The sequence below is a fragment of the Cherax quadricarinatus genome, unplaced genomic scaffold, assembly GCF_038502225.1.
Source record: "Cherax quadricarinatus isolate ZL_2023a unplaced genomic scaffold, ASM3850222v1 Contig3018, whole genome shotgun sequence".
Lineage (NCBI taxonomy): Eukaryota > Metazoa > Arthropoda > Malacostraca > Decapoda > Parastacidae > Cherax > Cherax quadricarinatus.
Window position 1 is genome coordinate 2,092 of NW_027198044.1, and position 18,205 is coordinate 20,296.

Sequence of the window (18,205 nt, forward strand, 5' to 3'; positions counted from 1 at the left end):
ACTCCAAAATTTTTTCTTATTTTCATTAAAATTTCTTGACAGTGCCTCTCCCACTCTATCATCTGCTCTCCTTTTGCACTCTCTCACCACTCTCTTTACCTTTCTTTTACTCTCCATATACTCTGCTCTTCTTATAACACTTCTGCTTTGTAAAAACCTCTCATAAGCTACCTTTTTCTCTTTTATCACACCCTTTACTTCATCATTCCACCAATCACTCCTCTTTCCTCCTGCCCCCACCCTCCTATAACCACAAACTTCTGCCCCACATTCTAATACTGCATTTTTAAAACTATTCCAACCCTCTTCAACCCCCCCACTACTCATCTTTGCACTAGCCCACCTTTCTGCCAATAGTCGCTTATATCTCACCCGAACTTCCTCCTCCCTTAGTTTATACACTTTCACCTCCCTCTTACTTGTTGTTGCCACCTTCCTCTTTTCCCATCTACCTCTTACTCTAACTGTAGCTACAACTAAATAATGATCCGATATATCAGTTGCCCCTCTATAAACATGTACATCCTGGAGCCTACCCATCAACCTTTTATCCACCAATACATAATCTAATAAACTACTTTCATTACGTGCTACATCATACCTTGTATATTTATTTATCCTCTTTTTCATAAAATATGTATTACTTATTACCAAATTTCTTTCTACACATAGCTCAATTAAAGGCTCCCCATTTACATTTACCCCTGGCACCCCAAATTTACCTACTACTCCCTCCATAACATTTTTACCCACTTTAGCATTGAAATCCCCAACCACCATTACTCTCACACTTGATTCAAAACTCCCCACGCATTCACTCAACATTTCCCAAAATCTCTCTCTCTCCTCTACACTTCTCTCTTCTCCAGGTGCATACACGCTTATTATAACCCACTTTTCACATCCAATCTTTATTTTACTCCACATAATCCTTGAATTAATACATTTATAGTCCCTCTTTTCCTGCCATAGCTTATCCTTCAACATTATTGCTACTCCTTCTTTAGCTCTAACTCTATTTGAAACCCCTGACCTAATCCCATTTATTCCTCTCCACTGAAACTCTCCCACCCCCTTCAGCTTTGTTTCACTTAAAGCCAGGACATCCAGCTTCTTCTCATTCATAACATCCACAATCATCTCTTTCTTATCATCTGCACAACATCCACGCACATTCAGACTTCCCACTTTGACAATTTTCTTCTTCTTATTCTTTTTAGTAATCTTTACAGGAAAAGGGGTTACTAGCCCATTGTTCCCGGCATTTTAGTTGACTTTTACAACACGCATGGCTTACGGAGGAAAGATTCTTATTCCACTTCCCCATGGATATAAAAGGAAAATTAATAAGACCAAGAACTATTAAGATAAAATCAAAGAAAACTCAGATGAGTGTGTATAAATAAATGTGTACATGTATGTGTAGTGTGACCTAAGTGTAAGTAGAAGTAGCAAGACATGCCTGTAATCTTGCATATTTATGAGACAGACAAAAGACATCAGCAATCCTACCATCATGTAAAACAACACAGGCTTTCGTTTTACACTCAGGCAGGACGGTAGTACCTCCCTGGGTGGTTGCTTTACCACTCACTTGGCAGGACGGTAGTACCTCCCTGGTAGTAGGTTGGTAGACAGCAACCACCCAGGCAGGTACTACCGTCCTGCCAAGTGAGTGTAAAACGAAAGCCTGTAATTGTTTTACATGATGGTAGGATTGCTGGTGTCTTTTGTCTGTCTCATAAATATGCAAGATTACAGGTATGTCTTGCTACTTCTACTTACACTTAGGTCACACTACACATACATGTACACATTTATTTATACACACTCATCTGAGTTTTCTTTGATTTTATCTTAATAGTTCTTGGTCTTATTACTTTTCCTTTTATATCCATGGGGAAGTGGAATAAGAATCTTTCCTCCGTAAGCCATGCGTGTTGTAAAAGTCAACTAAAATGCCGGGAACAATGGGCTAGTAACCCCTTTTCCTGTAAAGATTACTAAAAAGAATAAGAAGAAGAAAATTGTCAAAGTGGGAAGTCTGAATGTGCGTGGATGTTGTGCAAATGATAAGAAAGAGATGATTGTGGATGTTATGAATGAGAAGAAGCTGGATGTCCTGGCTTTAAGTGAAACAAAGCTGAAGGGGGTGGGAGAGTTTCAGTGGAGAGGAATAAATGGGATTAGGTCAGGGGTTTCAAATAGAGTTAGAGCTAAAGAAGGAGTAGCAATAATGTTGAAGGATAAGCTATGGCAGGAAAAGAGGGACTATAAATGTATTAATTCAAGGATTATGTGGAGTAAAATAAAGATTGGATGTGAAAAGTGGGTTATAGTAAGCGTGTATGCACCTGGAGAAGAGAGAAGTGTAGAGGAGAGAGAGAGATTTTGGGAAATGTTGAGTGAATGCGTGGGGAGTTTTGAATCAAGTGTGAGAGTAATGGTGGTTGGGGATTTCAATGCTAAAGTGGGTAAAAATGTTATGGAGGGAGTAGTAGGTAAATTTGGGGTGCCAGGGGTAAATGTAAATGGGGAGCCTTTAATTGAGCTATGTGTAGAAAGAAATTTGGTAATAAGTAATACATATTTTATGAAAAAGAGGATAAATAAATATACAAGGTATGATGTAGCACGTAATGAAAGTAGTTTGTTAGATTATGTATTGGTGGATAAAAGGTTGATGGGTAGGCTCCAGGATGTACATGTTTATAGAGGGGCAACTGATATATCGGATCATTATTTAGTTGTAGCTACAGTTAGAGTAAGAGGTAGATGGGAAAAGAGGAAGGTGGCAACAACAAGTAAGAGGGAGGTGAAAGTGTATAAACTAAGGGAGGAGGAAGTTCGGGTGAGATATAAGCGACTATTGGCAGAAAGGTGGGCTAGTGCAAAGATGAGTAGTGGGGGGGTTGAAGAGGGTTGGAATAGTTTTAAAAATGCAGTATTAGAATGTGGGGCAGAAGTTTGTGGTTATAGGAGGGTGGGGGCAGGAGGAAAGAGGAGTGATTGGTGGAATGATGAAGTAAAGGGTGTGATAAAAGAGAAAAAGGTAGCTTATGAGAGGTTTTTACAAAGCAGAAGTGTTATAAGAAGAGCAGAGTATATGGAGAGTAAAAGAAAGGTGAAGAGAGTGGTGAGAGAGTGCAAAAGGAGAGCAGATGATAGAGTGGGAGAGGCACTGTCAAGAAATTTTAATGAAAATAAGAAAAAATTTTGGAGTGAGTTAAACAAGTTAAGAAAGCCTAGGGAAAGTATGGATTTGTCAGTTAAAAACAGAGTAGGGGAGTTAGTAGATGGGGAGATGGAGGTATTAGGTAGATGGCGAGAATATTTTGAGGAACTTTTAAATGTTAAGGAAGAAAGGGAGGCAGTAATTTCATGCACTGGTCAGGGAGGTATACCATCTTTTAGGAGTGAAGAAGAGCAGAATGTAAGTGTGGGGGAGGTACGTGAGGCATTACGTAGAATGAAAGGGGGTAAAGCAGCTGGAACTGATGGGATCATGACAGAAATGTTAAAAGCAGGGGGGGATATAGTGTTGGAGTGGTTGGTACTTTTGTTTAATAAATGTATGAAAGAGGGGAAGGTACCTAGGGATTGGCAGAGAGCATGTATAGTCCCTTTATATAAAGGGAAAGGGGACAAAAGAGATTGTAAAAATTATAGAGGAATAAGTTTACTGAGTATACCAGGAAAAGTGTACGGTAGGGTTATAATTGAAAGAATTAGAGGTAAGACAGAATGTAGGATTGCGGATGAGCAAGGAGGTTTCAGAGTGGGTAGGGGATGTGTAGATCAAGTGTTTACATTGAAGCATATATGTGAACAGTATTTAGATAAAGGTAGGGAAGTTTTTATTGCATTTATGGATTTAGAAAAGGCATATGATAGAGTGGATAGAGGAGCAATGTGGCAGATGTTGCAAGTATATGGAATAGGTGGTAAGTTATTAAATGCTGTAAAGAGTTTTTATGAGGATAGTGAGGCTCAGGTTAGGGTGTGTAGAAGAGAGGGAGACTACTTCCCGGTAAAAGTAGGTCTTAGACAGGGATGTGTAATGTCACCATGGTTGTTTAATATATTTATAGATGGGGTTGTAAAGAAGTAAATGCTAGGGTGTTCGGGAGAGGGGTGGGATTAAATTATGGGGAATCAAATTCAAAATGGGAATTGACACAGTTACTTTTTGCTGATGATACTGTGCTTATGGGAGATTCTAAAGAAAAATTGCAAAGGTTAGTGGATGAGTTTGGGAATGTGTGTAAAGGTAGAAAGTTGAAAGTGAACATAGAAAAGAGTAAGGTGATGAGGGTATCAAATGATTTAGATAAAGAAAAATTGGATATCAAATTGGGGAGGAGGAGTATGGAAGAAGTGAATGTTTTCAGATACTTGGGAGTTGACGTGTCGGCGGATGGATTTATGAAGGATGAGGTTAATCATAGAATTGATGAGGGAAAAAAGGTGAGTGGTGCGTTGAGGTATATGTGGAGTCAAAAAACGTTATCTATGGAGGCAAAGAAGGGAATGTATGAAAGTATAGTAGTACCAACACTCTTATATGGGTGTGAAGCTTGGGTGGTAAATGCAGCAGCGAGGAGACGGTTGGAGGCAGTGGAGATGTCCTGTCTAAGGGCAATGTGTGGTGTAAATATTATGCAGAAAATTCGGAGTGTGGAAATTAGGAGAAGGTGTGGAGTTAATAAAAGTATTAGTCAGAGGGCAGAAGAGGGGTTGTTGAGGTGGTTTGGTCATTTAGAGAGAATGGATCAAAGTAGAATGACATGGAAAGCATATAAATCTATAGGGGAAGGAAGGCGGGGTAGGGGTCGTCCTCGAAAGGGTTGGAGAGAGGGGGTAAAGGAGGTTTTGTGGGCAAGGGGCTTGGACTTCCAGCAAGCGTGCGTGAGCGTGTTAGATAGGAGTGAATGGAGACGAATGGTACTTGGGACCTGACGATCTGTTGGAGTGTGAGCAGGGTAATATTTAGTGAAGGGATTCAGGGAAACCGGTTATTTTCATATAGTCGGACTTGAGTCCTGGAAATGGGAAGTACAATGCCTGCACTTTAAAGGAGGGGTTTGGGATATTGGCAGTTTGGAGGGATATGTTGTGTATCTTTATATGTGTATGCTTCTAAACTGTTGTATTCTGAGCACCTCTGCAAAAACAGTGATAATGTGTGAGTGTGGTGAAAGTGTTGAATGATGATGAAAGTATTTTCTTTTTGGGGATTTTCTTTCTTTTTTGGGTCACCCTGCCTCGGTGGGAGACGGCCGACTTGTTGAAAAATCAAGTAACTTTTGTGGCCTGTGAGACCAATATAATGCATAATGTATATATATAGTGGTATATATATAATGTATATATATAGTGGAAGGTTGACAATCATCTGGGTTTTCAGCACTATTTCTGGTATCCCTGGCATTGCTTTCGGTCACAAACTCCCAAAACCATGAGATTCATCTTCAGTGACACTTCAATTTGTGTTAGAGCTATCACTTGGAAAGGGAAGAGTCCCAATTTTCCGGGGAGTGAGGCATTCCTTACCGCTAGGCTTGGTGACCAAGGCGTACTGAATTAGCACTCCCACAATTATTAGCCTCCCCGATTTTTTTTATACTGTGCACACTGACCACACAGACTCATTCTCTCACATGTAGGTCTACCAGCTTTCTCCTGCTAGATCTGAAGCTGCTAGAATTTTGGCGTATTAATACATCACCAACACTGGCCCGTAAGCCGTACCTATACAGCACCGACAGTGAAAGGGTTAAAGACATTGCGAATCATTCATGACAAGTAGTTGTTGAGGCTCGATTCTCCATCCACTAATTGTGGCACAGTACTTGCCTTTCTTATTCACTAGAAAAAACAATACTGTAAAAAATAGTCACATCATAGCAAGGAAGTGAATATACCTGTGTTTACTGCTGTGGTATCTTGGCCTTGATGCTGACCATCAAGGCGGTGATGGAGGCTTGAGTTATGTAGCTGCCCATCATTATTCACTAAAGATGTTCTCACTGATGATGACAGGTGTATTTCATCAAGTTGACTTCCATCTAGGTCAGCCACCTTCAACAAATTTGCATATGAACTTAATGTAATAATCACTTAATTAATATGCGGTACAATACTTTAAACTAAAAAAAAATAAAAGCCTTCAGTGTGGCTGTAAATGTTTGTCTTCTAAATATTGCATAAAAAAAAAAATAGTATTGGTAGGTAAAGAGAATTGAATTTATGCAGGGGATGGATAATATATAACTATGTATTGTATGCCTAGAACATAGTGCCCTCAAAACTACTGTAAAACCATTTGTACATTTTATAACTAAAGCTTTAGCTTATCCTATGTTTTACCACAACATCTGTGCTACATCAACTTACATTCAGACCAGCTTCAACTCAATATTCCCTTCGTTTTCTTTTGTTCTGTAATGACATACAGCAAAAATGGATTACTAGCCCCTTGTTACTATCATAAGACCCTCAAGGGCAGTGCCTGGATGCTAGTGAAAGGCTTTTGGTTCAAGGAATGGGAATTATTCTCCCCTTCCTTGGATCGAATCTGAATGCCTCCCATTCCCCACTGTGGGTCTAGCACTTTCCCACAATTAACATGGATACTGATATAAGCCACTTTCCATGACAGTCATGTCTTTCAGGAAGAGGACTCTTAATCATTTCACAATGAAAATGTTAAGAAAACATTACAAGGATAAGAACAACTATGGAATACAGATGAAAGCAAAAAGCATATACTGTACCTAAGTAAAAATTTGTAATATTTACTTATCTTACATTTTCTTGATACAAGACTTCAATGACAAGACAGTAGTAATCCCCATCCCTTCCTTTTTGTGATTGATGTCTACCAACCCCTTACCTATAATTATACTGAATCAAGGAGGAGAATATGGATAATAATTATACTGAATCAGAATATGGATAAAAATTATACTGAATTAGGAAGGAGAATATGGATAATTCATGTTAGATACAAAAAAGCTTAGTAGATACATATTAACAGGAACAGATGAATAGATGAACGAATTATTAATACTAGTACCTGCTGTGTAGAAGCTGGCGTGGTGGTGTACATGATGTTGAGACCATTCGTTGACGGCACTGTGTGTGGGGTAACTTCTTCATCTCTACTGTTGATCATAATATATGTTGCATGATCCCCAATAGAAGATGTCACTCCTGGACCTCCAGCAGGTGTTGCTAAAGCCATGCCATATGAACAATTTACTTCATTTTCTTCTGAACCACTGATTGGAATGATTGATGGTACTGTTAAAGGGTTACTGCTGATGAAGATCCCATCTTTTGTTGAAACAGTGCCACTGAGACTTGCAGATTCCAGGTCAGATGGCAGCAATTGTTCTGGAATGAGATGAGCAGGTGTCCCTCCTGGCAACAAAAATTCTGTCAAGTCCTTTGATTTTACCTGGCTATCCCGGTCTTGCTGTTGGTGCTGTGAAACCTGTTGCAGCTGGTGCTGTTGTTTAATAGATTGAGATTTTTTATCATTGCGATGAACTTTGCGAATGTGAGATGTGAGATCAGCCTTTACAGCAAATGATTTAAAACAAAGAGCACAAGTAAAATGCTTTACTTTTTCATGTCGTTTTTTATGCCTTGTAACACACCGAGTAGTTCTAAACAATTTACCACAAACTTCACAAGAAAATGGCCTTTCTTGTTTATGAAATATCATATGCTCTAGCAAGTAATTACTATCCACATAACCTTTTCCACACACTTTGCATATATTAGGCCTCTCATTTGTGTGGTGTTGCAAAAAGTGATGTTGCTGATCCCGCTTTGCATTGAATCCCATCCCACACATTTCACACACCCAGGGTTTGTCCAAGTTATGCAACACTAGGTGCTTGGCTAAATTTCCTCTACAACTTAATACTTTGTTGCAGATGTAACATGTGTGGGGGTCCCGACTTCCTTGACCTGAAGGAGCCACTTTATATTCTCGCTGCCGAAGTGGTTTGCCATCTTCCCCTAACTTTCTCGCATATTTTCGTTTTTCAGTCTTCTCACGTGGTTTTGCTTTAGGACCAGGTTTTCTCTTGGTCTTTTTAATTGTATTCTCTTCTGGAGGGGTTTGAGGGGGTGTATCTCCTGGGTCATCAACCATTTCTTCTTCTATTTTTGTCATTGCTGTATCTGTTCTGTCTTTGTTCCATCTGCCTTCTGAATTGTTGTTCTGTAAGGTCTGAATAGTAGTTGTAGTTAATGACTTCAGTGAGGCAGTATCCTGACTTTTGACTTTCTGATGAGGTGTGGTGAACTTGAATAAGGCTGATGAGAGCTCTTGTACTGTGTGAGTCATATGATGCTGACTTAAATCTTTGGGTTGGGTGAAGTCTCTTCCACACACGGCACAGTTCCACGTTGTCTCACACTCTGCACCATCCTCCACATCTTGTTCTTGAATGTTTTGTCCCTCAACAATATAATGTGCATCATAATTTCTCTGAGGATCTCCCCTTTCAATCTTAAGTTCATATGTGGGTTCTTCAGGTTGTCTCAGAGGTGACATTAAAGCATCAACAGTAGACTGGGATGTTGTCGTTGTAAATGTTAAGCTGTTTGGATTTTCCGTGCAATCCTTCTCTTGGTGATACCCAACAGCTTCTGAGCTAGTGAATGCTAGGTTGCAGTAGGCACAAGTCCATACCACACTACATGGGGTATCATTCTTACTTTCAGATCTAATGGTTGGTCTAAGCACTTCACTCTCATGGTACTGATTAGAGCCCACACTACTGATGATATTATTCTCTGAAAGTTTTGTATGCACAAGACTACCAGCTCTTGTAAGCATACTAAAGCCATGTAGATGTTGTGGTATGCTCTCTACATCCTGTTCTGCAATAATGCGAACCATATCTAGACTGAGAGTGTCATCACCTAAGAGCTTTACTATGACCTGTGGGGGTAATTTGCGGCCACTTCCATTTACACTTTGGCAGTCAGGAGCTACCATTGATGTTACAACAGCATCTATTGAGGATGAAGTCACAAGGTTGCCATCAATAACTGCCTCATCAGATGTACTGACAATTTGATTCATATCCATGTGAGATGCTCTACTGGGTGTTGACGATCCTACAGCAGACATTGTAGCTACAGTGAGTGTATCGCTAGCAGAGATGGCAGCATCCCCAAAGGTGTTATCTGTGTTAATGCTTGCAGACTGAATAGTATTTGTTGTATTGAGAACAGACTCATTACCTGCATTTCCATTAGCATGAGATGTAACAGTCAATGTACCAGCAACTGAAAGAGGTGGTGCTGGAAGAGGTAGTGTCCCAGTATGAGACGTAGTTGTGAGAACTGTGGCTGCAGAGAGAGCATTGTTAACCAGAGCTGATGAAGCCAGAGCCTCACCCCCCGACAGAGTAACAGTGGTCAAAGTGTCTGTATCAGATACAGCAGTAGAATCATCATGTACCACAGAGGTCAACTTGAGGGTTGTTGCTGGGTCCTGTTGCAATTTGATGTGATCATAATGATCATACATAATGTGGTATTCTGCATCTTCCCCAACACCAGAATCTTGATACCTGTTGACATTCATGTACATTATACATATTTTACTTAAAAAATTACCAAATTTCATCACATTCATTCCATTCATGATGCTGCTCTAGTCTACAAAGTTACTTAGTTGATGAAAAATGTCCAATTTTAGTTCATGTGATACGGCAGCCTTACATAAAACCAACGAGAAAAAATAATTAGAGAAAATTTAAGAAGTTCTAAAGTACGAACTATAAGCATGAAATGACATGCAAAAAAGATATATGAAAGCTGTATATTTCATTCCTTGTCCTGCAACTGCTTTTTTAGTAAATTTACTGTAATATGCTACTAGTATGTTGCCCATGGCCTAGTAGGCAACACTCATGCTTCACAAACTGAGTGTCTGTGATTCAATCCCTGGCAAGGGTGGAAACATTGGGCGTGTTTCCTTACACCTGTTGTCCCGTTAACTAGCAAGCAAGTAGGTATCTGGGTGTTAGTCAACTGTAGTGGGTCGCATCCTGGGGAATAAGATTGAAGACCCCAATGGAAATAAGACAGACAGTGCCTCAATGATGCACTGCCTTTCTTGAGTTATCCTGGGTGGCTAACCCTCCAGGCTTAAAAATCCAAACAAAATCTCATCTTATCTTATGCTTGATGAAGAGGCTTCCAGAGCAGCAATCAAAATAAATTTTCCAATTTGTTGCATTTTAAAGAAAGGGTTTTCTTTAACAATTGTGGTACAGTATGATGCAATGCAACAATACAGTAATTGAAGTTATTTTTGTACTAGTGTTAATAATTGTGGAACACACCCTTTCAAGCTGTGCCAGTCATCCATGACTAATTACAGTGTCACATTACAAATACTGCATCTATCTAAATTCTCATCTATGTCTTTAATAATAATAATACCAATAATAATAATATCTTTATTTACTACAAGTACATGTACAAGGTATACAGGCTTAGGTGACATCAATGACATACTACTATATAAAAACCCGTTTGTTAGGCAGAGCATTTCGGGCAAATTAGGTCAGTTTTGTCTCAGGATGCGACCCACACCAGTCGACTAACACCCAGGTACCCATTTTACTGATGAGTGAACACAGACAACCGGTGTAAGGAAAGAAGTCCAACGTTTCCACCCCTTCGCCGGAAATCGAACCTGGACCCTCACCATGTGAAGCGAGCGCTTTTGCTACCAGGCCACGGGGCACCTAACTAGGAGTTTTTTTTTTCAATCTGTACACAAACTTTTAACTAATTCCCCATAAAGTTGATGTTCATTCTAAAAACAAGGTAAAAAATATTATTATTATTATTACTACTTAAGAAAACAAAGGAGGGTTAACATAAATGAACTGACCACATCCAACAAAAAGTCAATAAATATTGAAAACACTAGGGCATCAGAAAGGGTTTCACTGATCAAAATTAGTCTTCAAATGTATCAAAAATGTATAAAAATTCTCTGAGGGCATCCCATTCACTCACTGCATGAAAGTTCCATTCACTCAGCACTTTGTCCACCACAGTACCAGTCACCACTTCGTCCACCACAGTACCAGCCACCACTTCGTCCACCACAGTACCAGCCACCACTTCCTCCACCACAGCACCAGCCAGCACTTCATCCACCACAGCACCAGCCAGCATTTCCTCCACCACAGCACTAGCCAGCACTTCATCCACCACAACACCAGAAACCACTTCATCCACCACAGCACCAGCCACCACTACATCCACCACAGCACCAGCCACCACTTCATCCACCACAGCACCAGCCACCACTTCATCCACCACAGCACCAGCCACCACTTCATCCACCACAGCACCAGCCACCACTTCATCCACCACAGCACCAGCCACCACTTCATCCACCACAATACCATCCACCACTTCATCCACAATGGCACCAGCCACCACTACATCCACCACAGCACCAGCCACCACTTCATCCACAACTACATCCACCACAACACCAGCCACCACTTCATCCACCACAACACCAGTCACAACTTCATCCACCACTACATCCACCACTTCATCCACCACTACATCCACCACAACACCAGCCACCACTTCACCACAACACCAGCCACCACTTCATCCACCACTACATCCACCACAACTCCAGCCACCACTTCACCACAACACCAGCCACCCCTTCATCCACCACAACACCAGCCACCACTAAATCCACCACAGCACCAGCCACCACTTCATCCACCACAGCAACAGCCACCACTTCATCCACCACAATACCAGCCACCACTTCATCCACCACAGCACCAGCCACCACTACATCCACCACAGCACCAGCCCCCACTATATCCACCACAGCACCAGCCACTACATCCACGACAGCACCAGCCACTACATCCACCACAGCACCAGCCACCACTACATCCACCACAGCACCAGTCACCACTACATCCACCACAGCACCAGCCACCACTACATCCACCACAGCACCAGCCACCACTACATCCACCACAGCACCAGCCACCACTACATCCACCACAGCACCAGCCACCACTACATCCACCACAGCACCAGCCACCACTACATCCACCACAGCACCAGCCACCACTACATCCACCACAGCACCAGTCACCACTACATCCACCACAGCACCAGCCACCACTACATCCACCACAGCACCAGCCACCACTACATCCACCACAGCACCAGTCACCACTACATCCACTACAGCACCAGCCACCACTACATCCACCACAGCACCAGCCACCACTACATCCACCACAGCACCAGTCACCACTACATCCACCACAGCACCAGCCACCACTACATCCGCCACAGCACCAGTCACCACTACATCCACCACAGCACCAGCCACCACTACATCCACCACAGCACCAGCCACTACTACATCCACCACAGCACCAGCCACCACTACATCCACCACAGCACCAGCCACCACTACATCCACCACAGTACCAGCCACCACTACATCCACCACAACACCAGTCACCACTACATCCACTACAGCACCAGCCACCACTACATCCACCACAGCACCAGCCACCACTACATCCACCACAGCACCAGCCACCACTACATCCACCACAGCACCAGCCACCACTACATACACCACAGTACCAGCCACCACTACATCCACCACAACACCAGCCACCACTACATCCACCACAGCACCAGCCACCACTACATCCACCACAGCACCAGCCACCACTACATCCACCACAGTACCAGCCACCACTACATCCACCACAGCACCAGCCACCACTACATCCATCACAGCACCAGCCACCACTACATCCACCACAACACCAGCCACCACTACATCCACCACAGCACCAGCCACCACTACATACACCACAGTACCAGCCACCACTACATCCACCACAACACCAGCCACCACTACATCCACCACAGCACCAGCCACCACTACATCCACCACAGCACCAGCCACAACTACATCCACCACAGCACCAGCCACCACTACATCCACCACAGCACCAGCCACCACTACATCCACCACAGCACCAGTCACCACTACATCCACCACAGCACCAGCCACCACTACATCCACCACAGCACCAGCCACCACTACATCCACCACAGCACCAGCCACCACTACATCCACCACAGCACCAGTCACCACTACATCCACCACAGCACCAGCCACCACTACATCCACCACAGCACCAGCCACCACTACATCCACCACAGCACCAGCCACCACTACATCCACCACAGCACCAGTCACCACTACATCCACCACAGCACCAGCCACCACTACATCCACCACAGCACCAGCCACCACTACATCCACCACAGCACCAGCCACCACTACATCCACCACAGCACCAGCCACCACTACATCCACCACAGCACCAGTCACCACTACATCCACCACAGCACCAGCCACCACTACATCCACCACAGCACCAGCCACCACTACATCCACCACAGCACCAGCCACCACTACATCCACCACAGCACCAGCCACCACTACATCCACCACAGCACCAGCCACCACTACATCCACCACAGCACCAGTCACCACTACATCCACCACAGCACCAGCCACCACTACATCCACCACAGCACCAGCCACCACTACATCCACCACAGCACCAGCCACCACTACATCCACCACAGCACCAGCCACCACTACATCCACCACAGCACCAGCCACCACTACATCCACCACAGCACCAGTCACCACTACATCCACCACAGCACCAGCCACCACTACATCCACCACAGCACCAGCCACCACTACATCCACCACAGCACCAGCCACCACTACATCCACCACAGCACCAGCCACCACTACATCCACCACAGCACCAGCCACCACTACATCCACCACAGCACCAGCCACCACTACATCCACCACAGCACCAGCCACCACTACATCCACCACAACACCAGCCAACAGATTAAACACCCAGCAACTCACATGTCTGGCGCCTGTGGCAGGCCAAGGAGCAAATATCACAGTATGTTCCTCCACAGCCACAGAGCATAGACCAGTTGTTATTCCTCAGGTAAACATTGTGGGTCTGGTGCGGAGGAGGATCAGTTGCTGCCTCTGTGGGATCCAACTTCACCTGAACGCCAGTTATGAGCTCTGAATCTAAAGACTACCATAATCACTATATTTACCTTACTGAAACCAAAAATTACTGTAAACAGTTCGCTATTACTACTAGTTTTATTCAGGTATAGATTCACATAAATATAGCTACATAAATTATCATGCACAGTAGCATATTTGTAGATTATACACAATACACAACTAGGATATCCCAAGAAAGTCAGACAGTGACTTATTTGCAATGGATGTCCATGTAATAACTTATTAAAACATTCAAAGAAGATATACTAGGAATAAGGTAAACTGAGTTATTTACATATATTTTATTTATTTTATTTTATTTTATTTAGTAATTTGAGCATACATACAGAGGTACAAAAAAATACAGGTAAGAGCAGCATGCCAAAGCCACTTATATGCATAGCATTACGGGCTGGCTTAAAATTAACTTAAGATTAACTAAGCAATGATGATATCAGTGATAAGACATTATTGTAAACAGATAACTATAAAGCACAAATGAGTATTACAAAGACAGGCCATATGGTTGCATGCATTGCTGTACATTCAGTCGAATGGAGTATTCTGTTAGATTGGGTTTTAGGTTTAACATTTATGTGATATAATTGTGAGAAACATTATGGAAATAAATGGTATAAAATACCGACACAATGGCAATATAAACACAAATGCAGTATAATGTGATCCTTTATTGACTACGTTTCGCCCACACAGTGGGCTTTTTCAAGTCACAAACAGAACTACCTGGGGTGGAAGGAACGCGAGTATTTATAGTCCGGCTGAGGTCAGGTGAAGAATGCTGCATCTGATGATGTACCGAGTTGGGTTGTAGAGTCTAAAAACTTGGGTAGCTTGGAAAGGAGACTGGACAAGTTTGTGAGCAGACCTTCTACAGTGTTCTTATGTGGGATAGCGATGAAGAAGTTTCTTGGCAAGTGGTTCAGCTATGTTATAGAAGCCACTATTCTGGTTGAAGTTGTCGGATATAGAAATAAGTGATGATTCCAGGATTCTTCGGTATTGAGTGTTGTCTTCTGTGGCGATAAGTCTTGAGTTTCTGTAGTTTATCAAGTGGTTGTGTGAATTACGGTGTTGTACGCAGGCATTCCTTGTGTCGTCAGACCTGCTTGCGTATTGGTGTTCTGAAATACGTGTTTGGAGGTCCCTTGATGTTTCGCCCACGTATAACTTGTTGCAGTCATTACAAGGGATTATGTATACCCCTGCAGAGGATGGAGGCTTGTCCTGCCTACTACTGGTGATGTCCTTGATGGTCGTGGTTGTGGAGGTAGATACTTGGAATGATGTTTTGGCAAAGATGTTGGAAACATGTTTGGCAATGGAGTTGGTGGGAAGGACTATGTATCTCTTCTCGGCAGTGTCTTCTCTGGGTGTGTTGAAGATGTTTAGTGCTCGCCGTCTGCAGTCTCTGATGAAGTGACGAGGATAGTGGAGTTTGGAAAATACCTGTTCAATTATAGTGCATTCTTCCTCAAGGAACTCGTTGCTGCAGATTCTGAGTGCACGCAGGAAGAAGCCTATAATTACACCACGTTTGGTTTTGGTGTCGTGGTGAGAGTAGAAGTGGAGAAGATCGTTTTGGTTGGTGGGTTTTCGATAGACTTTAAAACGAAGTTCGTGGTCAGCTTTGCAGAGTAGAACATCAAGGAAAGGAAGAGTGTTGTCGACCTCTTCTTCAAGTGTGAACTGGATTGAAGGCTCGACCTGGTTGAGCTTGTCTTGGAGAGCTTGAACGTTGAAGCGTTTAGGAGTTATGAGGAGAATGTCGTCAACATAACGGAGCCAGGTGACAGACGAAGGAATAATGGTGGAGAAACGTTCGGCTTCTAGATGTTCCATGTATAGGTTCGCTAGGACTGCACTGAGTGGCGAACCCATGGGTAGTCCAAAAGTCTGCTGAAAGAGGTGATTTTCAAAAGAGAAACACGTAAAGCCAACACATAGTTCAACCAGGTCGATGAAGTCGCTGGCTGGAATGGGAAGATCAAGTGAATCGTCAATTTTCTTGCGCAAGAGATTGATGGCTTGTGTAGTAGGTACTTTGGTGAATAGGGAAGTCACGTCAAGGCTGGAAAGTTTCTTGTTCCTGATGTTGATGTTGCGAATGCGATTTCACCTGATGTTGATGTTCTCAATCGCATTCGCAACATCAACATCAGGAACAAGAAACTTTCCAGCCTTGACGTGACTTCCCTATTCACTAAAGTACCTACTAAACAAGCCATCGATCTCTTGCGCAAGAAAATTGACGATTCACTTGATCTTCCCATTCCAGCCAGCGACTTCATCGACCTGGTTGAACTATGTGTTGGCTTTACGTGTTTCTCTTTTGAAAATCACCTCTTTCAGCAGACTTTTGGACTACCCATGGGTTCGCCACTCAGTGCAGTCCTAGCGAACCTATACATGGAACATCTAGAAGCCGAACGTTTCTCCACCATTATTCCTTCGTCTGTCACCTGGCTCCGTTATGTTGACGACATTCTCCTCATAACTCCTAAACGCTTCAACGTTCAAGCTCTCCAAGACAAGCTCAACCAGGTCGAGCCTTCAATCCAGTTCACACTTGAAGAAGAGGTCGACAACACTCTTCCTTTCCTTGATGTTCTACTCTGCAAAGCTGACCACGAACTTCGTTTTAAAGTCTATCGAAAACCCACCAACCAAAACGATCTTCTCCACTTCTACTCTCACCACGACACCAAAACCAAACGTGGTGTAATTATAGGCTTCTTCCTGCGTGCACTCAGAATCTGCAGCAACGAGTTCCTTGAGGAAGAATGCACTATAATTGAACAGGTATTTTCCAAACTCCACTATCCTCGTCACTTCATCAGAGACTGCAGACGGCGAGCACTAAACATCTTCAACACACCCAGAGAAGACACTGCCGAGAAGAGATACATAGTCCTTCCCACCAACTCCATTGCCAAACATGTTTCCAACATCTTTGCCAAAACATCATTCCAAGTATCTACCTCCACAACCACGACCATCAAGGACATCACCAGTAGTAGGCAGGACAAGCCTCCATCCTCTGCAGGGGTATACATAATCCCTTGTAATGACTGCAACAAGTTATACGTGGGCGAAACATCAAGGGACCTCCAAACACGTATTTCAGAACACCAATACGCAAGCAGGTCTGACGACACAAGGAATGCCTGCGTACAACACCGTAATTCACACAACCACTTGATAAACTACAGAAACTCAAGACTTATCGCCACAGAAGACAACACTCAATACCGAAGAATCCTGGAATCATCACTTATTTCTATATCCGACAACTTCAACCAGAATAGTGGCTTCTATAACATAGCTGAACCACTTGCCAAGAAACTTCTTCATCGCTATCCCACATAAGAACACTGTAGAAGGTCTGCTCACAAACTTGTCCAGTCTCCTTTCCAAGCTACCCAAGTTTTTAGACTCTACAACCCAACTCGGTACATCATCAGATGCAGCATTCTTCACCTGACCTCAGCCGGACTATAAATACTCGCGTTCCTTCCACCCCAGGTAGTTCTGTTTGTGACTTGAAAAAGCCCACTGTGTGGGCGAAACGTAGTCAATAAAGGATCACATTATACTGCATTTGTGTTTATATTGCCATTAAGAGAGTGATAAAGGGCCAGGAGGGCTGACTGTGGAACATAGTACCGTATCTTCGATAGTATGCCTACAGTCTTGGAAATTTTCTTAGAAATTTGTTGTATATGTGTATGAAATTTGAGTCTATTATCAAGGTGGATTCCTAAGAATTTTCCCTCTGTTAGCTTTGTGATAAGTGATCCGTTTATCATTATCAAAGAGAGGATAGATCACAGTAATGCATGATCTATCCTCTTTTTGATGTACGTGTCTATAACTTAGTTTACCTTATTCCTAGTATATCTTTTAATGTCTTAATAATAATGTATTACAAGGACTCCAATGGAAATAAGTCAATACAGACACTCAGTGGAAAAATAAACACAGAAGCAGTATAATGTGATCCTTTACTGA

General features: G+C 42.8%; 1 protein-coding gene across 1 annotated transcript; it reads right to left on the reverse strand.

Annotated features, from left to right (window-relative positions):
* Positions 1-5,886: 5,886 nt before the first annotated feature.
* Positions 5,887-14,165, reverse strand: LOC138851958 (uncharacterized). The gene is made up of 3 exons (XM_070081531.1): positions 14,018-14,165; positions 7,079-9,599; positions 5,887-6,081 (listed from the first exon to the last, which is right to left on the reverse strand). Coding segments are annotated over exons 1-3 (2,703 nt in total). The 5' UTR covers positions 14,020-14,165; the 3' UTR covers positions 5,887-5,901.
* Positions 14,166-18,205: the final 4,040 nt, after the last annotated feature.

What these genes read in the sequence shown, in the direction of transcription:
- LOC138851958 (XM_070081531.1), bottom strand. An exon ending in CGCCAGCTTCTACACAGCAG is followed by an intron (nt 6,082 to 7,078) that starts GTACTAGTATTA and finishes AATTTGTTGAAG; the next exon opens with GTGGCTGACCTAGATGGAAG.